Here is a 24,973-nt window from a genome sequence, read left to right on the forward strand (position 1 = left end):
TTTGTGTTGTAGTTTTATGCCTAAAGGATAAATATCGGCTTACAGAGTTATCCAACAGACTATCCAATTGCAGTTTAGTTAAACATGAATATCACTTAATCTAAAATGTCACTTCTTACTTGCGGGAAAATTACTGTTAGCATTTAACACTAGTTTTTACCTTGTGAAGTAACCAGGAGTCCCTGCTGCCTTCTGCCTGCTCTAGCAGCTGAGGGTACTCCAGGGTTTTCTGTGCAACACAGAATAGGGTAGCACAGAACACCACCAGGTAGTGGGAACAGACTATCGGTCTAATTAAAAAAAAAGAAGAAAGCTCTTTTTTTTGCCTGAGAAGCTGTATGCAGTCATTGTTTTACTATATGCACAGACCTCAGGTGAGTCCCTGCTTCGTGCTTTCAGGGAAAATATACTTATTTTGGGTTTTCCTACATCATTCACTGCTACCGTGTCAGAAGTACTTGCTGGGTGGGCTTGCTCTTACTGGTCTTGTCATCTTGCAAAGGGGAGAGGGCAGTGTTTATCTTTTTGTTTTATGGATGGGGGGAGTTGAGGTGAGGGACTAAGACCCTTTTCAGCCCCCTGGGCTGGGGCTGCAGAGTTACTGGGAGAGCTGGGCCATGCCCTAATTCTCTCTGAGCTTCTGCTTTCATCATGCAGAACAGGGACAATGTTACTGTCTTTCACCAGGAGAGACGGTGAAAAAATGGAGCCTAAAAATGGAGTCTAAAAAATGCAGGCAGTTGTAACAATAGTTTTTGCCCTCTGCCCAGTCTAGTAGATAATCTCTAGTTCTAGAGCCCAGTCTAAAAATGGAATTTTTACCATTTCTATTCAAATTTATGTGCTACACAAGGGACAAAGCCTGTTGCTGGTCTTTTTTTGCCTGCATTCTGACTTGGAAAAAAGATTTTATATTTAGATTATTGGATGTTGAACTTTTTCATTAGCTGCTTAGAGAAATACAGGTTCTGCATGGTTTCATATGTAAACAGTCATCTAAAAAGTCAGCAGTCATCGGACATCATAATTCTTTCTCTCAGCTCCCTGTTTATTAAGCTAAATGATGGTTTAATGTGGGATTTAATAACAAACAAACTAACATGTATAAGGTAACCTTCTGTTACCTTCATTACAAAGGCACTTGAAAAGCGCTAGAGCTATTTTCCTTCTCTGAGAAATATTTCCGAGTAATTTGCCAAAGAAAATTAGCTGAGGATAAGGTGCTTGTTCTGAGGCAACACAAGAAATTTTCAGTGAAAATCTGTCAGCTGATACAAATAATGAAATGCTGTTCCATTCAAACAATCTTTTTTTTTTTTTTGTTTCCCCCCCCCCCTCCTTCTGGACTTCAGGTGATGTGACTCCTGTTCTCATGAATCCTCTCTCACAGTCACACTCCATTCCTCTGGCAGAAGGAATATGCCGTACCATATCAGACATGAATGCAGACCATGTGATGGTCACGCAGGAAACTTTAATGGAGCAGTTAGTGAAAAATTATCCAGGTAATGTGTTTGTTTCTCCCTCCTTTTAAAAGTGACTGTATCATCAAAGTTGAGTTTCTGATATTGGGCATGTGATCACTGAATGTTTACAAGCAAAGCTAGCAATACAAAAGAATATAAATTAACAGGCAAGTGGTAGAATATGTGAGTATGCATACTCCTCATCAATCTGTGAGCATCACTAACATTGTCTTGAAGGTAATCCTTTTTACAGATTTTCATAAATCTTCTTTGAGAATAAGAGGGAACTGAGTGTAGTAGCCTGTTGAGAGTATGCCCTTTCTAGAGGGTAGGAAAGCATAGATGAGGTATTTAGGTGCCACATATGAAACAGCACAAAACACACTGTGTGTCAGATCACAAAGACTTTGAGTTCTTTAAGAGACAGGAACATAGCTGACTTTGACGGCAAAAGGACTGGGTAGGCGTCTACAACCAGTGTTTGCTATCAAAAAATACAACTGGCCTCAAGTTCAGATTTGTTGGTCGAATTCCAGCCTCTTCCTTCCTGAAAGCAAATGACTTACACTAAATGAGCTTTAATCCTTCTCTTCTGATGGGGTAGCAGCCAGCTCCCTTAAATGCCACGCTTTCTTTTCAGTCTGAAAAATATTCAATTTCCTTTAGATCTGCAAGACTGAAGTGTGTGTGTGTGTGTGCGCGCGCGTGCACACACAGGAGACTTTGTAAAGGCTCATTATGGCCCTCTGCAGGAGGTTACCGTGTTCGATACTGAGCTTCCTCGTTTGAGTCGTAAACTTATAGCTCTGCAAACGTTACAGGTCGATCTGGCAGGCATTTTCAGTAGTGGGAAAAATTTTAATGCAACTCCATAAACCGGCCCAGAACCCTGCCAGGAATGTGATGTAGTCCATATGTGCACTGAGACAACCACAAGGTAGCATTTTTAGGTCAGCCAGAAGTAGCACTCTCAAAGTTTGTAGGGAGAGAGCATATTTCTTGCTATGTTTTCACCTTGCTGGAAGTTTTCATTCCTGCGGGCAGGAGATCAGCAGAAGCCTGGGGCAGTAGATCAGATGTCACTAGACTAATGACTCTGGGACTGTGACACCTGAGGGAAAACCAGTAGCTGAGACTAGTCTCAGTGAGGTAAGCTATTGTCATCTGACAAAATTATACAGGAAGCTTCAGAGAGAATGATAAAAGCCACTGTTAACCTGCCAAGAGAGAAATGCTTTGAACAACACATTGTTTGGTTTGTACCTGGCAGAAACTCTCTCATGAATATCGTATCCTGACAGACACAAAGAGAACATTCTTGCTTACTCGAAGGAGAACATCCTAAGCTCCATCACAGCAGTGTTGCAGTGACAACCAGAAACGCAGTTGGCCTTTACCTGCTTCCTCAGGGGTGACCTTGCCTCATCAGTGAGGACTGGTCGTGGCAGAGTTCAAAAGGGTTTTACTGAGCCGTAAGACACCGGCAGGATTGCACCTAACCAGAGCCCTCGGCTGGATGATGTTTCTGTGCTGCCCTCACCTGGCTGGCCCAGGAGGGTTCTCCCTGACTCAGGCCGGCAGCCTGTGCGGGCCCCAAGATTTGGGGCTGTCCTCCACGTGTGGACACTGCTGCAGAGTAGGGCTGTCCCTGTTCTGCAGGGAGCCCAGGGCTGTGGGTGGGGACAGCTGGGTGCAACAACAATTGCTGGCTGTGGAAGCTTAGCAGAATTGGTGATGTAATAAATAAATAAATAAAAAATCCTGCCTTTTGTCTGCTGATACTGGACAATTTCATGTTGAAATTGAATATGCCCTACTCAAACTTCAGTTGCTAGGTCAAACTTCCGTACGTAAGTTATTTTTTGGCCAGCTCCCATTTTATTTGAAAACTTATTTCTGATTTGAAATATCTGTATCTTTGGTGTAGGCATTGCAGTTCCTTCCCACAATGTCTTATATAATATCCTTGGCACTCTAATTAAAGAAAGGAAAATCTATCATACGGGAGAAGGATACTTCATTGTGACTCCCAACACATATTTCATCACAAATGATGCCACAGAAGACAACAGAAGGGTCCCGTTGGCAGACAGTCATTGCTCTTCATCGCCTTCCATCACTTACCTGGTAAACATTGAGCGTTGTGCAGACCTAGTGAAAGAAAACATTCCTACGGTATCCCGTTACAGATCCTGCCATTGTTTCCCTGACCAGAATATGCTCTGTGAACAAAGACCTCGGCAGCTAGTGAACCGTGAACCTAATGGAGGAGGTAGGAAAGGCTGCAGTGAATTGAAGCCTTCAATTCAAACTCACGGGATCTCCACATCTGCTGAAAACCGTTCCTGGGACACCATCAAATCCCTGACATCTGCAAAAGAGAAACTGAAAAGCAAAAGGTTTGGCCTTGGCCTTTTCTGGAGAAGTGCTTCCAAAAAAGAAAAACGTAAGAAGGAGTACTCCACTTTTTCAGCCCAGTTTCCTCCCAAGGAGTGGCCAGTCAGGGATGAAGATGACTTAGATAATATTCCACGTGATATTGAACATGAAATCATCAAGCGTATTAACCCTACTCTTACAGTTGATAATTTGATTAAACACACAATTTTAATGCAGAAGTTTGAGGAGCAAAAAAAATACATCAGTAAGGGTAACTTGGCTGAAGTGTCAATAGTCAGGCAAAACCATCTTTCAAAGGACTGTATTCAAAAGACAGAAAGTAAACCAGCAAAACACACCAGGAAAACCAAATCAAAGAAAGAGAAGCAGATTAGTAGAAGCAACAGGAAATTTCACATACGTGAGCTAACATCCCAAAATGAGAAACTGGAAGAGAACCTTTCACTGCCTATCATAAACCAACAGCCATCTGATGTAGGAGTGGAATTCCATGTCATATATAAAAAACAAATTAAGAACCCTTTTCAGGGTCTGTCATGGAGACGCAACTTTCATGCAAAAGGGTACAAAGGTACTATTAACAGTCAGCTGAAGTCCAGGACTCGAAAGCAAGACAGAGCTTTACAAAGGCCATGGTCCTTGGACTCCTCAAAAACTTTTGACTATGAAACCAAACAGCTGACTACTGAAATGCAGGCTGACAAAGCTAAGCAAAACAAACTACTCCATGCTAGTAGGTCTTCCCTCCAACTAAAGAAAGACAGTTTAAGTGAAAACTTTAGTTATCTGCAAGGCAATACTTTGCAAATAGATAATAAAAGTAAATACTTTCTGGAGAGTACTATTTCTGAAGAAAACATCTACAGAGGAACAGTAAAAAAAACTCCTGGGGATATTAAAAAATCCCCTCATTCCTACACTGAAGATAATGGTGTGCGCAAAGAAGATGCAAAATTTTCATTATATCTGAAAGATGAGAATTGCAGGTGCAAAGCTGACACTGTATGTGAGCTATTAGATCAAACAGCAAATGAATTTCAAAATGTCCATCTTTCAAATTATACAGCCAATGTCAGCCTGGTAAAAAAAATTGGTGTGAAATACAGACAAAAGACTGATAAAAAGAGTGAACTTATATTTAAATATGACTGTGCCAGCCATCCTGGATCAATGAAGCTGGAAAGTGAAGGATTTACTGATAACTGTCATCTTCTGTACCAAAACGCACATGATGGTGACACCTGTAACTCGTTACATCTGGATGACAATTTTGAAGGCAATGAACCATGTCACCTGCCTCCTGGCCATGCTTTTTCAGATACAAGAGACTGGAGTAAAGCTGTGCAAAATCTGGGGACAGCTATGTCCCTAAAAAACTGTAAGGTTAATACTTATCCCACCCAGTACAACACAACTGTAAATAAACGTGACTCTGGGGAGCATGGATATAAGGAAAGTGCTAGTTTTGCAGAATCAACAGATGGCTCAAAAGAGCATCCAAAACCAGGTTTCTCAGAAGAAAGTTGTTTGTGCAGTCAGGTTCTTCCGATAGGTCGCAGAAAGGAAGAAGCAGCTGGCCTTACTGAATGTGCAAAGGCTTCAGCTGTAGCAGATTTCTGCCACACTAATGAGGCTGACTCAGATGCTGACACTTTGCAGAACTTCACCTATGAGATAGGCGAAGTAGTGGCATGCTGTGCTTTGGGCTCACAGACCAAAGAAATGAGAAACCCTCTGGGAAAAAAAGATCTGTTTTTTAAGAATGCATGTACGGTGATATCAGGACAGAAACACCCAGAAGGGACAGAAAACCACAGCATTACAGGAGACAGTGGAATTGACTCCCCAAGGTAAGAGAACACATGTAACTATCTTAGATGTTTTATCTTCACACTTACAATCAAATTTAGGCACAGATGTTGCTGTAAATCATAAAACCCCCTCCCCAACAACAAAATTCTTATTATCTTTAAAAACTTGAAGGGGAAATACTCAAACTGTATAGTTCTACCACGTCTTTTTTACATGAACATTCCCCCTATATCAGCTATACGAATGCTGCTGTTTATATTTTGCATTTGTTTTCATGAGGCAAGAAAATAGTAGGAGCTCTGCCTTGCAGATGGAGATGGCCAAGTGCATAAATGTTAAGAAACATGGTGACTGATAAACTCCTGTTAGCAGGCAGGTTCAGCTTGCATTGATCTTGCCATATGATATTACAGATATTGTCATAGTTTCCCCAGTTGTAGACAAAGAATAAGCAGCTCCTTATAGAGGTGTTCAATCAAAATTTAAAGTACAAAATACCATGTGACTTGCTCACAACAGACAGGAGAATGTGTACATCACCTGAGCTAGAAGCTTCTGCTTCCTTTCACAGGGTACATTTTGCCTGTAACTATACTTGAAAAATCCTTTAATGGAAAACAAATTGGTATGAAACATTTTTAAACAGTTGCATGTGGAGAAGACCTACAAACTTGTTAATGAAGTCGGCAAGAACATAAGTTAAAATGCTGTGAGGGAAAAATCATATAAATTTTTTTAATAGCATCACGCATTCTTAAGATCTTAAATGACTGGTATTTAACTGTAATTAAACCATTCGAGTTCTCATTAGATATGTACTGTCACCTTGAGAAGCGAGTATATGGAGGAACAAATCACATACTGTAGTTTTTAAGGAAATTCTGCTGATTTTTTTTTCCACCTTAAGCAGCTTTTGGCTGTGCACTCTTTCAAGCACACTTCTAGAGTATTACTTGGACACGAACACTTGAAATCTCTTGGATGCTCTTTAGCAAAATATATTTCAAAGGTTCATTTTGATTGTTTGTATCGATGCCATCTCTGGTACCAGAAGCTAAGCCAACTCAGTTTATTTATAGAATGTGAAGTCTGATGTCTAATAATTCTGTTATTTTAGATGGACTGAAAAGAAGATGAAGCCTCCTGCCAAATTCTGAAAGCATATATACTAATGCAAAGATGATGACAAAGTGGAAGGACAATTGCAACAAAATTCCTTGCTTCAGCTAACTCTGGTCATGAATATTTGATTATTTTTTTTTAAATGAGCTTTGCAAACTTTCCCTTTGTAACAACGTAACCATACTGTAAGTGTCATCAGTCACATCTGTGAGGCTGTCTAAATCAAAGCTCTTGGTTAAAACTTTTGACAGTAGTATTTGGAGAACTAATGTGTATTTCTGTTGCTCTCATCTTTAATTAGTTTTTGCATCTCTGTGATAATAAAAATGAGAACTTATAACCCATTCCAGATCTGAATGAAGTATATGTGTTGCTCTGATAGGAACTGTATCAGTTTATGCTGTAATTTGTGAAAGTGCTTACTACTTGTGCTGCAGAAATAACGGCATGCTCCATCTCCCCTGTCAGAAAACAAAACAAATGAACTAGAGCTGCACGCACCTTATTACTACAATAACTCCTTTTAATCCCGAGGTTGTCTCATTGTGTCCTGATGAAATCCCAGCTGTCCTCCTGAATCTGTTTGGTGTGTTTATATCTGGCAAGCAGGATTTTGTCTTTGCAAACGAAAATGCGTTGGTGCAGGAGACAACAGGTAAGATCAGTGGCATTGCTCCAAAAGAAACCCTGCTGCAGGCCTGCACGCTCCCGCTCTGCTCCTGACCACCCCTTTCCTTCTTTTAAGGAATCAACAACCTGGCAGCTGCCAGGATCACTTTACAGCTTTTAGTTCAGAAGACTAATTTTGACTTCTTAATCCTGATTTCTTCCTGTAGCTAAAAGCAGACTGTGCTGGAAGCATGCTGCTAATCACAAAAGGCTTGTGGTCCTTTTAAACCTTACAGAGGCACTTGGTCATACTGTTATCGACTACGTTAGTCTCTTTCGCTACTGAAAACTTGTCTCCAGTAGCTATGGAGACAAAAGGCTGAAGTTGTAGTTACCAGTTTTTAAAGCTATTGGAGATTTCTTTTAGGGAAGGTGTCTCTGGCTGTGAAGAAGTGGAAGAAACTGCGTTTGTGGTGGCTGGGGCTGAGCAGAGCCCTGCAGCGCTCTCTCCCGTCCGCCTCGGTCCAGGGCCGGTTTCAGTCACGCCGGTACCGGCATTTCCCCCTCAGCCTTCCCCAGAGGCTCCCTCGCCCTCAGCCCCTCACGCTGCCCGCCCGCAGCTTTTCCGCTTCCTTCAAAAACTCCTCCCAGGGGCTCACACGCGCAACAGGGGCACGGCAACAACGCAAGCCCCGGTGGAAAGCCGGTGCAGGAACCGCAAGCCGCCCTCTGCCCGCCGGCGCCCGTCATGGCGGACGCCTCACGGCGGAGGCGTGGGACCCGCCACGCGCTCCACCGCCACGCGCTCCACCGCCTCGCGGGCGCGGAGCACGCTGGCTCTTGGAGTCCGGGGATGGGCGGGAGCGCCGAGGCATGCTGGGCCTTGTAGTTTATCGGCGGGGGCGGCAGCCTATTGGCTGCCGGACGGGTGGTGAGGGGCGCGGCCCCGCCCCCGTTGCCGGGGCAGTGGGCGGGTTCTGTTTCTGTCACACGGCGGCCGGCGGCGGCGCCGGCGTGGCGCGGCGCGGCTACCGGCGTGCGGAGATGCCTGAAGCCGCCCGGTTTAGCGCTAGCAGCGGGGCCGAGTCGGATCCCGAGTGCCCTATGGAGACCGAATCAGCCCTGGAAAGCAGCCGGCGGCGGCACAAGGTACCGGGAAGGGTTCCGGGGCCTTTCGCGGCCGGCTACGGCCTGGCCCCGCCGCTCAGCCTCGCCTCGACTCGCCTCCACGTTGTGAGGCTCGTGTCCGGCGGCTCTCGCCCGCTCCGGTGGCGTGGGCCGGGGCGGGTCTGCGCGCGGCGTGGCCACGGGGCGTGCCCGCCCGGCCACGTGCGCGGCGGCGGCGGGGCCTCCCGGGAGGAGGTCGGCGGGCTGCACGGCCTGTGGTGCCGGGACACGGCCCCCGCTTCGTGTCGGGACGGCCCCGCCGTGGGGGGGTGGTGGTGGGCCTGCTGGAGCACGCGTGTAACCGTCCTCGTCGCGCAGGGGCCCGGGGAGCGCTGTGGGGTGCACGCTGCGGGGTGTGTGTGGGGGGGAAGAGCCCCGAAAATGAAGACCCGGGTGTCCCGTGGTGGGGAAAGTGCCCGTGTTCAATCCCTACAACGTCGACTTTTAGTTTTAACTGTCCTGCGACGTCTTCTCTGTTCCGTGTCGCTTGGATCACGTGCGTGTATTTTCATGTACCGCTGTGTTGCTCTGTGCCTTACCAGAAGGAGAAAAAAGAGAAGAAATCTAAACGCCATGACAAATCTCGGAGGAGAAAGACTCAGACGGATGAAAGTGAGCAGTCGGAGGATGAAGTTGATTCCCCGAAGCTCAAGAAATCAAGGAGTAGAGTTAAACAAAACGGTGCTATGAGAGAAGAAAGCCCGGAGAACACGAGATTATCTTCCTTAAGCGTTAAATCCACCCACAGAAAACGGCACAATAACTCTAGTGAAACGTCAAGTGGTGACGGTGACAGTGATCAAGAGCAGGTAAAACTAATGATTGATGTAGTTACATTTAGTTGATTTAGTGATGAGTCTAGCTCTCAACTCCTGCGTTGCAACAAGGTTAAATTTAGAACAGGTTATTTTTCCTTTTTTTCCCTCCCTATCAGTGGAAAGACCACTGTAAATTTTCAGGGTTTAAAGCTACTTGAACTGTCCCTTCTGTCGATTATTTGCAAAAAATTTAAATACTGGAAGTCCTGAAGTTCTAGATCAGCGCACCATGGTTTTCTCACTTCAACAGTCCGGTACTGTGGTAGCTGTTGGCAGAAGGACAAGCTGCAGTGAGATGCTGCTTTAATATGATTCAGCATCATTAGATTTGATTGTCATTGCCACAAATGTAGTTTAATTGACTTCTTTTTGGTATTATAAGTACTCCTCTAGTGAAATAAGAATTACTTGGTTTTAGCTAGTGGAAAAAGAAAAGTTACGTATTAATATGTTTTTATGTATCATCTTTTTAAATAGTAGCTGTTAATGTGGTAAGATGGTCCTTAATCTAATAAAATATCATGTTGTAATGTTTGTAAGTCTTTTTAAGTCTTTCTGTAAGAATGTTTTTATTTTGTCGGACTATTTCTATTTGATTTAGGTTCCTTTAAAATTGCTTGACATGAACCACATACTTTTTTTAAGGGAAACATCTTGCTGTACCTAGGATTTGTTTTGAAAAGTCTTTATACCTGTATGTTCTGCTGTTGCCTGGTTTTGTTTCTTGTTCCAATTGATGCTTCACAAAGCATCCAGGGTTTCCATGGTTTCCAGGGTTAGCATTCTTTCCTCATGCTCTGGATTCTGATCACTGTGCTGTTAAAACGTATATGAAAGTAATGCATTACTGAGTAGGTAAATTTCATGCTCTGCCTCGTGATGTGATTCTTTTGGGTATCGATTTCTGTATCTGTAAATCACTGTGCTGTATTCATTGGGAAGTAGGAAATAGGCTGGATATCAAGCCTGATTTTTGCATATTACAACATAATGAGTTAGGCCATTGATAATTATTTAAAATAGAATGTTAAAATTTAATTAAGAGTTCTCAGAGTTTTAATTTGGGTGTTTTGCATTTACAGGATTATGCCATTTGATATGAAACAGTCTTAACTTAAATTACAGATCACTTTTGTTTAACTTTGAAATATGATAGTAAGTAAAACAAAGAAGGTTCTTTAGCTGCAGCTGTGAACTGTCAATGAAAATTTGACCCTTGGGTATGACACCAGTGCCTGTGCCATTACCTTGAATTTTCTGATGGTCATATGATATTCACATGGAACGTTATCTGATTTTTTTGTTTACCTAACAGGAGATGACTGAAGAACAGAAAGAGGGTGCTTTCTCCAATTTTCCTATTTCCAAAGGGACTGTTCAGCTTCTTCAAGGTAAATTTCTTGGCATGATGTGACCACAGAAAGTAAATGATCTCCGTCATGTGTTTTTATGTTCAACATATTCAATCAATGAGCTTTGAGATGTGCTCTGCTTGTGCGTATGCAAGCACAGATGCTATATAGAAGGCATATTGATTGCCTACTCTAAACACATCTTTGAACATAGACTTTTCTCTTTGCAGTATTGCCCAGTTTAGCATTTACAGTAAAATTTTAAATGACATAAGCTCAAAAAACCCACAACTTAATATGTGGAGAATTCTTCAATTCCGTTATTTCAGTGTGAGTAAAGGAAAACCAGTTATATTTAGTATCTTTGACATTAGTTTGTGCATGTATCAATTAAGAGAAGAGTAGAAGTGGTTTTGACGTATGTCTTATTTGAAAGGAAGATATTTTCATAGGTAGGTGGGGAGTATTACATAAATAAAGCTACAGTACTTAAAGGCTTTCATTAAAGGCTAGTAACTTCATCTGTCCCAGCTAGCCCTCTGTCTGGGGGTATGAAGTGGGAAAATAAAATGGACAGTCCCAGGGCACTCTTTACAGATGACCTCTGTGATTAAATAAACCAGTGGAGGTGATGATAGACTCCTGACTTTAGAGTTGATGGAAGTTCTGCTTGGGATAACTTCGTCTGAAGAGTATGCAAGAATGCTTCTAAAATGATCTCATTAAGGAAGTCTGTTGAAATTGTCACAGCTCGAGGAGTGACGTACCTGTTTCCCGTGCAAGTGAAGACCTTTGACCCAGTATATTCTGGCAAAGATGTAATTGCTCAGGCACGAACTGGAACGGGGAAAACATTCTCTTTTGCTATTCCCTTAATTGAAAAGCTTCAGGGAGACTCACAGGAAAGAAGAAGAGGCCGTTCACCAAAGGTAACTACGCTTACTTAGAAAGCTGCTTTTGCTTTGTCTTATGTCAGAGTGATTCAGAGTTTTAACCTGCTGGAAAAGTTCTTCAAGTTTGTGCAAGGATAAGCCAACCCTTGTTAAAGATTCTTTGAAAATTATGTTTGTTGGGCTTTACCTTCATTCTGTGCTGCCTCATACCCTCCGATCAAGAGTAAAGAGCAAAATAGCTCTATCCACTTGTCAATTCCTTTTTCTGCTTACAGGGAGACTGAAACTACAGGTGTTCAACGTGTCCTTATTTAATTTTCTTCAGTCACCTTACCTATTCAGGTCCAGTGGTTACTGGATGCTTGTTTTTCTCCCAAATTAGTAACAGATTAGTGACTTTTTCTGATCAATAAAAGCTGTCTACTTAAACATGTTTGTTTAAACATGTAAATAGTGGGAGGTTTTAAAAATAGACTTGGTTTTCACTAGGAACGCCACCAGATATTGAAGCTTCTGCTCCAGAAAATGCAGATTCATTATGAGCTGTCTGCATTCTGCTAGGGAATACCATGTATGTTTTTTCACCAAATTCTTATGATGCCCTCCAAAACTAGATAGGCCAAAGCTTATTGTATCCCCATTGATAGTGCAATATTTTTTTTTTGACAGTTTATTTCATCTTGTCACCCATCCCACAGATTACCTGAAACTCATTCCAAAATGAGTACTAGTGGGTTTATTTGCATCTGCCCATTATGTTGGCTGTCTGACTGAGAATGCTGGCTCTAGATTTGGCACAGTCTTGTGAAGAAGGGAAATCTTTCTTTGAGGGAGTGACAAGTCTTAAAATAAAAAAGATTTCAGGCCTCACTCTGCCATAGTACACTACTACTTACTTTTTTGTAGTGCGTTTCAATGTTGAAAGAAGTAACAGGGTAAGGATTTTAAGGTTCCTTTTGTCAAGCCACTGATGCCAGGTTTGAAAGCAGTACTGCAGTCACACGTTAAAGTAAATCAGGTAAAACACCTAGCTAGTAGCTTGTCCATCATGTGCAGTGAAGCCTGTGTATTGGAGGAGGGAATGGCTCTTTGGTTGCTTCTGCGGGGATATCAGCACAGGCTCCAGAACCATGCTGAACACCAGCTTTGCAGACTGAACATATGTTTCCCCAAGTCACAGGGAAGCTGAGAAGCAGTTGATAGCTCTTTCTTACACCTTCTCACAGGACTGTGAAGCATTACCGAACATGCGTAAAAACCTTTTATTACCCAAATCCTTCAGTCTTGTACTCAAACAGCATATGCAGATGTAGAAGAAAACCTGTAGCTGATCTGTTCAAGAGCTAAAGTTAAATAAGATTTAAGTACCTCCTGTCCATCTCATTTAAAAAGAAGTTAGCTTGGCCTAAATGAGTATGTGCTGAAGGAGATTAATGATGTTACAAGAGACTTAAGCAGTGTGTTTCTTTAATCTTTGCTTAGATAACTATTTAAACCAGAATATTTTTTTTAAATTATGTAAATGGTTAGACCTAAACTAATGATTAGAAGTCTAGTGGTTTCTTGGCAGAAGCCATGCTGAGAGAACATCTGTTTGTCTGTCTTCTATCTAGGTACTAGTTCTTTGTCCAACAAGAGAGCTGGCAAACCAGGTTGCTAAAGATTTCAAGGACATCACAAGAAAGCTAACAGTAGCTTGTTTTTATGGAGGAACTCCATATAATGGACAAAGTAAGTGACATTTACCACTAATAATTGAAATGTCGATTGACTGACATATTTGAAACATGCAGTTGGGCCCTTCCAAACACACACGTTTAACTCAAGAACTGGAGAGTATTCATGGTGAATTTAGTAGGTCAGAACCAGATCTTATGGTAAGAAATAACTGTAGCTCTCAATTATATTCTTGATGTTCCTTGTCTACTTGTGTACTTTATTTATAAAGTGAAAGAGATTATACTGTGTGTATACAGAGTATTTGGGTTTAGGTTCTTGTAAACATATTTTCTTTAAAAAAAGTTTAGTCTTAGAGCTGTGAGTGGGTGTGGGTTTTTTTGTGTGATACGGAATATCTAGAGGATTTTTAAAGTGGAGAAGAATTTCTTTATTGTGACAGCATAATTTACTGTCTTCATGGTTGTAAACAAGGCAAATGAGAGCAGGAAGGAGAATAAGCTCTTTCATCGTAAAATCTCTTGAGACATCAGGGATGAATTTTTTTTTTTCCTGCAGAACTTCAGGAAGGAGGTGGTTTCAGTAATTTGGATAGTTGAATAAAGGGTGTTTTTAAGTTTCCAATTAAAGTAGACAATTTGGGAAGAGCTAACTATTTCCAAAGTATGTTAAAAGAAGCTCTTGGTTTGCCACTTTATTTAAATCATGGGGAGAGGAGAGGGAGATGGGAAATCTTTTTCCTTCAGGAAGAGCAGTAGAAATTCTATCTTACCGGTTTTGGTTTTTTGGTATTTTTTTTTCCCCCACCATGTTTTCTCCTCACTTCTCATCATTTGTCCTCACTTATATTTGTAAGGAGAATACTCATGAATGGTTACCATGTGTTTGTAACGTAGAGAATGCTCCCCAGTTCACTGCTAACTCCTCTTCTGCTCTTTCCTATTTATCAGTTGATCTCATGAGAAGTGGCATTGACATTTTGGTTGGGACACCTGGTCGAATCAAAGACCATCTTCAGAATGGCAAGCTGGACCTGACCAAGGTGAAACATGTTGTACTTGATGAAGTGGACCAGATGCTGGACATGGGATTTGCTGAACAAGTGGAAGACATTTTACGAGTTGCATACAAGAAGGGTAATCTCAATATTTAAACAAATAGTAGGAAATATTAGTAATAATTTAGTCTGCTAAAGTTCAGGTATATTTTTCTGAAAATTGCAAGGTGGCTTTGTTTAAAAATGACTCAATACTATATATTGTAGGAAATGTACTGTGAATGCAATATGTGAGGAAGTGTTGTGAAAGTGGGCATCATTCATAGGACCTTTGCAAAGCTTAAAATCCAGCAGCTAGGGATCTGTAAATAACTTTCTTTGGCACCTATCTCTAAGTCGTGCTTGGACTACTTCCAGTTAAAAGGAATTAGAAGCTTTTTACACTTTTCATTGCTTGAAAATAGACAGGATTTTTGGTCATAGAAACTTTTTTCCTAACCTTGAAAATCTTTAGACTTTGTAGAGTATTTTTTCTCCAGATGTCAGTAATGCATAAATTTAAAAAGCAGATTTGCCTTCTTTATTTTATATACTGATATTTGACCTCATATTTTTAATAACCCATATAATCAGTTTATATACATCTGGTAAGATGAAACATATGAATTTTGTGAAACATTGTTTTAAAACTGTGTTTTAAGATTCTGAAGACAATCCCCAGACACTACTGTTTTCTGCAACTTGCCCACATTGGGTATATGACGTGGCTAAGAAATACATGAAGTCTAGATATGAACAGATTGACCTTATTGGGAAAAGAACTCAAAAGGCAGCTACGACAGTAGAAGTGAGTATTGAATATGGAATGTTTTCAGACCTTTTCTCTTTTCCTTTATGTTACAAATGGTCATCCCATCCTAAGGTGCATTATCAGAATGATGTTGAAAGTTGTTTTGAGAATTATTTTTTTTAAGCATAAGGCACATCATTACAGCTAGTCAAACTCTTTCTAGGTTTAGGATCTGTCTCTCTTCTTACAGCATCTGGTAACCATATAGACATCTAAAGTAGAGTGAGGATTCAGTTATCAGTTAGTTTTGTTGGTTTTCAGAGAAAACCGGCATCCGGATTTATCCACGTTGGAAGGAAAAGGCACACATTAACATCAACCTGGCTCTTTTAAATCACCATGGACATCACAGTCAAATTCTGCTGTTCTGTATACAGGAGATTTTTTTCAAACTTCCTGTGGTATCTTACCTTACTAGGCCTTTGCTTGCGGTGCAGTAAATACCATAGCAAGGAATACAATACATATATCCTAGAAGCCTGATTTAATTATCTTTACTTGACAAAATAAGATATTGTTTCTGCTTTGGTAGAAGCCTGATTTAATTATCTTTACCTGACAAAATAAGATATTGTTCCTGCTTAAGTACTCCTTAGCAGTTACTTTGACAGGTCAGTTGGACACATAATAATTGTATCAGTGAGATTAAAAGAATGTTAATCTTGTGCTTGAAAAAAGTTTTTAACATACTGTATTTGTTTCACTTTATCTGACATAAAGCTTTGGTTGATAGAACTGTGGCAAAATCTTGCACCCCTGGCTATCCTCCAGAGAAATGGTGTATCATCTCCCTGTTTTTTTGTCCTTGCTTTAAAAAAGTGATTTGTAGACTGTCATCTTTTTTTCCTCTTACGTAATTATTTCACTTGATGTTAGACTAATTGTGGTGGATATAAGAGCCTTATGGAGTTTGCACGTTCCAGGAACGTGAGTTAGCATATCTTGCCCATCAGGAAACTGTACAACTCTTTAGTATTTCTGGATTTTACAGTTTCAAATGTATTAAAAAAGAATCTTGTGGTTTTATGTAAGCTAAACACTGGAATTCTTTTCCATAGCATTTAGCAATAGAGTGTCACTGGTCTCAGAGAGCTGCAGTTATTGGAGATGTCATTCAGGTCTACAGTGGCAGCCACGGGAGGACCATCGTCTTCTGTGAGACCAAAAAGGAGGCAAATGAACTGGCTCTGAATGCTTCAATCAAACAGGTATGTTATAATCTGTATTAAGTAACAAAACCTGTCAGAGATGTATCAACCCTATAGGATGCCATACCTATGCTGAGTAAGTTTTAAAGAGAGACTTTCAAAGTGGATAAGGCAGGCTTTTGCAGGTGGTCAGATAATTTCAAAACTGCCAAAAAGAACCTTTGGAAAAAACCCTGACAAACTAGTTGAAAGTTTACAGCATTATACTCTTCAGGACTAGGCTGCACTAACAGATATGGGGCTACAAAGGACTCTTTTCTTAAAATAAGAGTTCTCATTGACATTAAATGAAGCAGTTGTGAATTAATTTTTCTGTAGAGAGGACTGCCTTGGGTTAAAAAATGGTAGTAGACAGAGAGCTACTAGGATAACAGGTCATGTTACTGGAATAGCAGTTACTGAGCTGTGATGCTGACACTAATTAGTGTTGTCAGTGGGGGCGATTAGGGTTTAGAGCTGTAATATAACAGAGGCTATATTTGTAATTTCATTAAGATGTTTATTAGCTGTTATGAAGAGTTTAAAGACGTATACACAGAAAGAATTCAATCTGCCATCTCTTGTGAATGACCTCTAGTGTATTCCTGAAATTCGTGGTATGGCACACTCTAGCCCTGGTGGAAAATAACTTGTTGATGTAGTGGTGCAATGTTTATCATGTGTAGTGACACTGGCACTGCATACTCGGGTTTTGGTGGTGGTATCACAGCAACTACGTTTTCTGTATCTGTTTTCATTGAGGAGATGGGTTAAGTTATGTCTAGAAAGCAGTATAGCATTATGTTCCCAGGGAAAGGAGAAGCTTTTTCATCTGCCACAACTGTGTTCACGAGTGTTTCTCCCACACTCCTAGATGACCTCAGTAACAGCCAAACCTGAGCATGGAGCCTTATCCTGCATTATTGGTGGTGGTAGTGATACCAAATCTTGCATGGGCAATGCAGAAGTCTGATCTTGGCATGCAAGAGAAGGAAATTACTCCGATGTTCCTATTTCAGCATGTTAATATTCACTAACAGAATATATGCCTGTTCCATTTACCAGCTGATGTTAATCCAAAACTGTCTGAAAAAAAATTTTTGGATCCTGTGCTGACTCTAGCATTGTGTTAGCATTTTTTTTCAAATCATTCTCTGTTTACGTGTGGAAAACATGGTAGCCGTCTACAGGCAAGCTGTGAAATGTGGAGAAATAAAGAATTTTTGTATGTTTGGTCTTCATACTTGTTATTGCTGTAATACACAAGGACTTTGAGAATGTTTGGATTTAAAAAAAATATCTTTGAAGCTGTAGTTCATTTTTTTGGGGCCACTTATATTTTAGTCTTTCAATTGGTGGTGGGCGAAATTAATATATTTGGAAAAGATGTCAAAATTTATACTAAGAAGGCCAGGGAAAATTGTCGATGACTATTTTGAAACAGCTAAGCCTTGCATAGGTGGTGTGGATGGCAAGTTGGGGCATAGTTGTTTTCATAGGTCACAACAATTTGAGGTGGAGATAGGACACATGTTGCAATTCTGTTTTCCTACCTTTATTTCCTACTTCTGTCTTTGAGGTATATGAATAAGAAGTACTGAGTAAATATTGTAAGACACCTAAAATATGAACTCTGGTAATTGAGTTTTTCTGTATCTTTCCGTACGGTATCTATCAAATACCAAGATATTGTACCCAAAACTGACCATAAAATGGAGCACTGTCTTGGGTTTTGGTACAATCCTATAATAATAACTGTTTTTCAGGATTGCCAGTCATTGCATGGTGACATTCCTCAGAAGCAAAGAGAGATCACACTGAAAGGTTTTAGAAATGGCACATTTAAAGTTCTGGTTGCAACCAACGTAGCTGCCCGTGGTTTAGATATCCCTGAAGTTGACCTGGTTGTACAAAGTTCACCACCAAAGGTAGGAGATGGTTATGTTGGGTGTCTTGTAATAATTTATAGGTTTGTTTTCAAGTAGTAAATGCTATCAAGTGATGATATTCATAAAACAGAGTATACCAGCACTGCATTTAAGGGTAAGGAATGTCCTGATACACAGTAGTTTCTTAGAGGATTTTTTCAGAGTGTTTCAGTCCCTAGTATGTTTAAAGATGGTCTCCTTAAAATGCCTTCCTTTAAGGCTGTTTGAGGCCTCTCCCTTCAAGGCCATGTGTGGTGATTGCAAGTCTGGAAGCAGTGAGAAGTGAAGAAAAGGCTGTTTGTCTTGCAAGAACGATTCACTAAGTAGGGGCATATACAAGGAGGTGACCCCAACAGTGAGAACACGGGCTGAAGTTAAGAGGATTTGAAAGAAATAATTTTTCAGTGAATTCGCTATTAGTATCTGAGTAATCATGCTCAAGCTGATATGCAGAAGGCTGAGTGGGATTGTTATAGAGGTATACAGGCTCAAAATGTTTTCTCATATTCTCTGTCGTGATGGCAAAACAAGACTTAGTTGATTCATGCTCATGGTTCTGGCTTTCAAACCATGATTTTTACAGGGTTATGGAAAAGCTTATTCATTTGACTTCAGTGAAACAATGTTTTTTAATTTAATTCTCTGATGCAGTTATTGTATATTGTTGAGGCTTAACTGTAATAGCTTCTACTAAGTTATGTGAATGCAATGAATTGATTAAATTACAATAAATTAGCTAAGTCATAAGGCTTTTTATTTTGAAGGATGTGGAGTCCTACATCCATCGTTCTGGACGCACAGGCCGGGCTGGACGAACTGGGATCTGTATCTGTTTTTATCAGCGAAAGGAAGAACATCAGTTAAGATATGTGGAACAAAAAGCGGTAAAGTATAGTTTTCTTCTAATCATGAGCACTCAAATGTAATATGTTAGGGTAGCATGTAAAATCTTCCTGTTTTGTTCAATAGTTCAGTTACAGAATATAGCTTATAAAGCACCCATTTGAGGTTCAGTTACCTAGCAGAGTTTGGGTACACTGTCAATTACTGTGGAGTGGGGAACGCGCTGCAGATTCTCATGCCCAAGCTTTTTCAGCAAATGCCAGTGGATTGTACCTGTGGAAATGAGAAAAAGCTAGCAGGATTTCAGTTTAATGTTCACCCTGGCTTATCGTCTGATCAGTGGTTTGAATATGTGTAGCTTTACTGAGAACTGTTACTTCCATTTTTGCACTTTGTGCACTGTTCCATATGGTAGTTTTCTCACCAATTAAGTATTCAGTTGAGATGAGATGCTTTAGTCTTGGCACCTAAAACGCAGACTTACATTTAGAAAGGCTGTGTAACTTGTACGTTAATCCAAGTAGATCAGACTAAAATTAATAATTTAGAATTTGCAGCACTACTTTCCCCTGGAATCTGCCAAAATGGTCTCTGTTTATTTCAGTTTAAGGTCACTGGATCATTTAAACTGACCTGGTACATAAAATGCTTTTAAGTGGTACCCATTTCACTGTAAGCTTAACTTTGTAATTTTCCCTAGCAAAAGTTGGGTGTTAAAAGGTGAAAAGAAGAAGAAAAATGATAAATTTAAATGCTTGTTTCATTGGAGTCCAACACTGTTTCTTTAGAACTGAATTATTTATGGTCTGCAACTTTAATCTGTATTTTGCTTTTTAAATTTCAGGGCATTACATTCAAGCGTGTTGGTGTTCCTACTGCAACAGATATAATAAAGGCTTCCAGCAAAGATGCCATCAGGTGTGTTCGGTGACTCAAGCCCTGTTGCATCTTCCTTGTTCAGAAGGGCTGTTTGCATTGTTCATTGCCATCTCTCTGAACTGACCACTCTTAAAAGTCTTGGACTGCTGTTTTTCTTCTATTCCAGAGCCTAGTAAATACTAGTGTATAATTTTTTCTTTTTATTTTTGCTTTAATTACTTAGGTGTCTTGATTCTGTTCCTCAAACTGCTATTGAGTATTTCATAGAACCTGCTCGGTTGGTAATACAAGAAAGGGGACCAGTTAATGCTCTGGCTGCAGCTCTAGCACATATTTCAGGTGCTACTTCCATTGAACAGCGCTCCCTGCTGAACTCAGATGCGGTAAGGGTGTATGGTTTAACATTTGAATCTGAAAAAAACCCAACACACCTTTGTGTTGTTTAAATGGAGAATTATTTGTCTCCTTATGATTTTGTTTATGGGAACTGTACTTAAGCCACTAGGAACTACTGATTTAGTTAAAAGCAAGACTATAGTGGCTATAAATGTACTTGCTCTCCTGCAACAGTATCCACTTGAAAACTTGGTTTATAAACTGTAAATTAGCAGGTTTCTCGTGTCTGATAGATGTGCTGAAGCTTATTCCTCTGACTGAATGGAGCACACCCAATTTCTTACTCTTTAGGGATTTGTTACAATGATACTACACTGCTCTGAAGAAATAAACAATATGAGCTATGCTTGGCGAAGACTGCGAGAACTGTTGGGTGATAATGTTGACAGGAAGGTGAACAGAATGTGTTTCCTCAAGGGAAAAATGGTAAGATTTCTTTGTATCTTTGCTGCTGAGCTCTTCTGGTTGTAGCCTTTTCTCAGCAATTGTCAGGGGACATATTTGGTCCTTTTTGACCTGTTCCAGGCTCTGTTGATAAGGTCATGACCGATAGAAGGATGGGCCTCTATCTGTTTTATTAGGGCTTAGGCATCTCAGGGACTTAGGGCTCTGCTCCACTGACATGCTAAGGAGGTAGTATAATGCAGGATATAGCATGGCTATAGGGATAGCAGAACAGGTGAAAGGTACGAACCATGTTTACTGTGCCTTAATGACAAAACACAGAACAGGATTTCTTAGGGCAATCAGTTCTGATGGTGCATGTCCATTATATTTCTGGTACCTGAAATGGAAAGATCAGAAAGTTACTTTGTACTTAGGAGTGTTGCAACCACTGTAGCAAAGCTCACTGAGAGACAGTTACTTTAAACAAAATGGATTTCCCTCCCTCTTGTCACAGAATTTGTATGGGTCTTTACAAACATGAAAATGTGTGATCAAATAGTCTGTCCAGGATTATTTGTGGTGACACAGAGGACAAGCAATGCTTATGTCCTGCTTTTGCAGGTTGTTAGGCATTATTCCTGATTTGCTTCATCTTTGTTTTTTTCTGGGTATATTTCTTGTTCCTCCACATACCCTGATCAATAAAACTGTAGAGAGATGCTGTGATCTTGATGATTTAATTAATTTATGTGCTGTCAACACATGCCATTCTCTTATCCCTTATTCTGCTCTTTTATTTTTCTGGTGCTTTCACCTAGATTGCCATGCATACTTCACTCATATCTACGATGAAGTTTCCATCGCAGAGACCATATACCACGTGTTGCTACAGGGAGCTACTCCATTTGTGTTTCCCTGTTTTTGTATGATTTAAGGTGGTGTGGGATAGGGATGGCAATAGACAAACTAAAAAGACCCCAAAACAGTTTGAAAATCAGTTCAGAGGTCACTTCAGAGACAGGTGTTGAATGAGCTTTTATGTAGAGATTTCTAATAGAAGCATTGAGATTGCTCTAAGTGCAGGTAGAATGTGTGCCTTTTGGAAGTATCAAAAGGAGAAAGACGTAAAAATGGCAGGTGTTGACGGCACCTAGTTTAGCAGATCTTCAAAATCACAGCACATCTATATGCCAATACTGAGGATACCCAGACTTGGTAAACCAGAAGGCCTAAAACAAGGGACAACCTGCACTTGAACAAGAGTTTAAAGACTTTTTTTTTTTTTAATAAACCAATTCTTTTTGAAAATAAAACAATAAATACAACAATGCTGTGTGTATTCTCTTCTACATTCCATCTTTGTGTAAAAGTTAACCTGCATGCCTTGCTGTATGAATTTCACACATAGTTCACACGGTTTCTTGACCAGACACTTCTGATTTTAAATTTGACTTGAGGACACTTCTTTATGTCAGTGAACTATTTTTAATATTTCCATCTCTGAAATTTTTTCTTAATGTGTCCTTCATGCATGATATTTGATACTGTGTTAATTGGCAAGATTTATTTTATTGTCCTTCCCTCTGTCTCTTTATTCACAGCATTGTTCTGTATTTGATGTGTGGAACACTGTCTCTGGATGGTTTTCCCTGCATCAGATTTGTAATTCTCGGTATCCAGATTGCTTAGTCAGACAGAGAATTGTCTTTGTATTATACTTAATCATTCAAGTAGTTTAACTTCAGATTTTGAGTCTGAACCTAAATATTCAGTTTAGTGGGTGTATACATGTCATGGTTTAACCCCAGCTGGCAACTAGGCACCCTGCAGCTGCTCGCTTACTCCTCCCCTCTCCCAGTGGGATGGGGAGGAGAATCAAAACAGAGAAGTAGAACTTGTGGGTTGAGATAAGAACGGCTTAATAACTAACGTAAAATAAAATATAATAATAACAACAATAATAATAATGAAAAGGAATATAACAAAAAAAAGACACAGATAGATGAATTAAAATAAAAGTGATGCACGATGCAATTGCTCACCACCTGCTGCCTGATGTCTGAGCAGCAATTGGCCCCTCCCAGCCAACTCCTCCCAGTTTCTATACTAAGCATGAAGTTCTATGGTATGGAATATCTCTTTGGCTAGTTTGGGTCAGCTGTCCTGGCCACGCTCCTTCCCAACTTCTTGTACACCTGCTTGCTGGCAGAGCACGGGAAGATGCAAAATCCTTAACTTAGTTTAAGCGCTACTTGGCAACAACTAAAACATCACTGTGTTATCAAAATTATTCTCGCACTAAATCAAAACCACACTGTACCAGCTACTAAGAAGAAAATTAACTCTATCCCAGCTGAAACCAGGACAATAAATTTCTTAGTATAGGTTAAAACTTCTGATTTGAAAGAATTTACAAAATTAGTAATGCAGAAGCCAGTAGACCACAGTTTGGGATGGAGAAGGTTATGAGCCTCTTGTTAAAGAGCAAGAAAATGTGAATTGGAAGTACTGGCTATGCAGAGGAAAGAAAAATGTGTATATCTGAGGAAAACATTAAGGAAGTGCAAGTATTGGTGTTTTAAGGAATATTGATGCAACTCTCTCAAAGTTCAAAGATTTTGAAGTATCTTAAATCTATTAAAAAACCACTTTGAAATGTAAACCTATTTGTTCTAGTACATAGATTGTAGGCTTTATTTTTTTTGTTGTTGCAGTCAATTAAAAGGCTAGACTTGTATCCATTAAAATTATTCTCTCTTTTTAGGGTGTGTGCTTTGATATTCCTGCAGCAGACCAAAAGGAAATAGAGGTAACATTCATTGAATTTTCTGGTTACAGCAGACTGTAGATGAAACTGGCTGGACTGAGTTAGGCAGAAAACATTTCGTAGCCTATATCCTGTCTTTCCTAGGGGCAAAAGGGATGGCTTTGAAGGAATTTCAGAACAGAACAAGCATACAGTGTTCCTTTCCTAAAGTATTCCCCTGTCTCCAAAAATCTGTAGCTTGAAACTTGCACTGAGAAGAGTGGTTGTGTGAATGATCCACCCCTTGTTACTGCTGCTGGATTAATTTTTGTAGGCAAGGAGTTCCGTTACACTATAAAATCCACTTTTTCCTATTCCCTCCCCCCCATTCTTTTCACTCAGAATTCTCTCCACAGAAAAGTGAATTTCAGGTTTTTGCTTGGCAGAATTAAGTGTTCCCACGCCAAAATTCCCTAGACTTCCAATCCTTCCTTCAGGTATTTCTCCCTTAGTGCATATCTCTGCACTCTCATGCCCTAGCATTCTCACTCACTCCTAAAACAATGTTTCGTTCTGGATTAGAGGGGGATTGAGGGAAGGGTGTGGATTTGTGATCAGTAATAATTATAGTGGTATTCTTAATAAATGAAAGGTGGGGAAAGAGTTTGCTGATGCTGCTGCTCTGTAAAGCTCTAAGGTGGGGTTTCCGTTCTGTTCTATAGTATCTGAGGTGTACTCAGACAGCTGTAGCTCTTACGCTTAAAAGTTTGAAATCCATATTGACCACTTTAGTGAGAAACTTGAATCCCCTGTATCAGCTCATAATTTTGCCTTTTCGGTTGAGCAAATTTAGGAATTATGAAATACCCTGTATTTGCATTCCTAGAATTTAACTTGCTATGTCTGACTTGATTTCAATAGGCAAGATGGGAAGATTCAAAACAGTGGCGTTTGTGTGTGGCAACTGAATTACCTGAGTTAGTAGAATCGCAGCGAGGAGGAGGAAGTGGTGGAGGAAATGGCCGAAGCTTCTCAAGCTCCAGGAACGGGCGGCGTGGTAGCTCTGGTAGAAACAGATTCAGAAGCAGAGGCCAGAAACGAAGTTTTGACAGAGCATTTGATCGTTAACTTCAACAATCCAGAAGTGGAAAAAATGGGACTGCAGTATTTTATATTACAGTAAAATAGGCTATTCCTGTGTGTTTGTACCACTTGGAAAAATCTGTCATTCAGATTTTTTTTTTCTCAGTACCGCTTTGGTCATAAAAAAAGATCCTGTTCACTTTAAAAAACACAAGAAAAAAATAAAACTTACCGTTCCCTTTCTTTCTCGTATCGCCATTTTGACTTTTCAGGCCTAAATCTTTATTCCAGAATATGGCTGTCGCATTCAGAACTGTAGCCTGGCTCACTGTGTAATATATAGATCTTAACTGCTGGTCAA

General features: G+C 40.2%; 2 protein-coding genes and 1 long non-coding RNA gene across 3 annotated transcripts; 2 read left to right on the forward strand and 1 right to left on the reverse strand.

The window, feature by feature from the left end:
• Positions 1-1,342: 1,342 nt before the first annotated feature.
• On the forward strand, positions 1,343-7,138 carry STOX1 (storkhead box 1). Its single transcript, XM_075026851.1, has 3 exons — positions 1,343-1,505; positions 3,394-5,716; positions 6,796-7,138. Exons 1-3 carry the CDS (start codon positions 1,373-1,375, stop codon positions 6,833-6,835), a joined length of 2,496 nt encoding a protein of 831 aa, XP_074882952.1. The 5' UTR covers positions 1,343-1,372; the 3' UTR covers positions 6,836-7,138.
• Positions 7,139-8,394: 1,256 nt separating this feature from the next.
• LOC142029995 (nucleolar RNA helicase 2-like) lies at positions 8,395-24,855 on the forward strand. Its single transcript, XM_075025344.1, has 15 exons — positions 8,395-8,558; positions 9,119-9,385; positions 10,710-10,785; positions 11,497-11,675; positions 13,253-13,370; positions 14,267-14,452; positions 15,015-15,160; positions 16,222-16,371; positions 18,117-18,278; positions 19,043-19,162; positions 19,966-20,039; positions 20,224-20,383; positions 20,688-20,822; positions 23,548-23,592; positions 24,451-24,855. The coding sequence occupies exons 1-15, from the start codon at positions 8,454-8,456 to the stop codon at positions 24,655-24,657; spliced, it is 2,130 nt and encodes a 709-aa protein (XP_074881445.1). The 5' UTR covers positions 8,395-8,453; the 3' UTR covers positions 24,658-24,855.
• LOC142029997 (uncharacterized) lies at positions 19,012-24,610 on the reverse strand. Its single transcript, XR_012650064.1, has 4 exons — positions 24,503-24,610; positions 21,091-21,180; positions 19,297-19,394; positions 19,012-19,107 (listed from the first exon to the last, which is right to left on the reverse strand). It is a non-coding gene; the product is annotated as an uncharacterized LOC142029997 (long non-coding RNA).
• Positions 24,856-24,973: the final 118 nt, after the last annotated feature.

Source organism: Buteo buteo, chromosome 4, assembly GCF_964188355.1.
Source record: "Buteo buteo chromosome 4, bButBut1.hap1.1, whole genome shotgun sequence".
NCBI lineage: Eukaryota > Metazoa > Chordata > Aves > Accipitriformes > Accipitridae > Buteo > Buteo buteo.

Coding starts and splice junctions, on each gene's coding strand:
- STOX1 (XM_075026851.1), top strand. CDS start 1,373: ATGAATCCTCTCTCACAGTCACACTCCATTCCTCTGGCAGAAGGAATA. Junction 1,506..3,393: donor GTTAGTGAAAAATTATCCAG/GTAATGTGTTTG, acceptor TCTTTGGTGTAG/GCATTGCAGTTCCTTCCCAC. Junction 5,717..6,795: donor AGTGGAATTGACTCCCCAAG/GTAAGAGAACAC, acceptor CTGTTATTTTAG/ATGGACTGAAAAGAAGATGA.
- LOC142029995 (XM_075025344.1), top strand. CDS start 8,454: ATGCCTGAAGCCGCCCGGTTTAGCGCTAGCAGCGGGGCCGAGTCGGAT. Junction 8,559..9,118: donor GCAGCCGGCGGCGGCACAAG/GTACCGGGAAGG, acceptor GTGCCTTACCAG/AAGGAGAAAAAAGAGAAGAA. Junction 20,040..20,223: donor TCCAGCAAAGATGCCATCAG/GTGTGTTCGGTG, acceptor TTAATTACTTAG/GTGTCTTGATTCTGTTCCTC.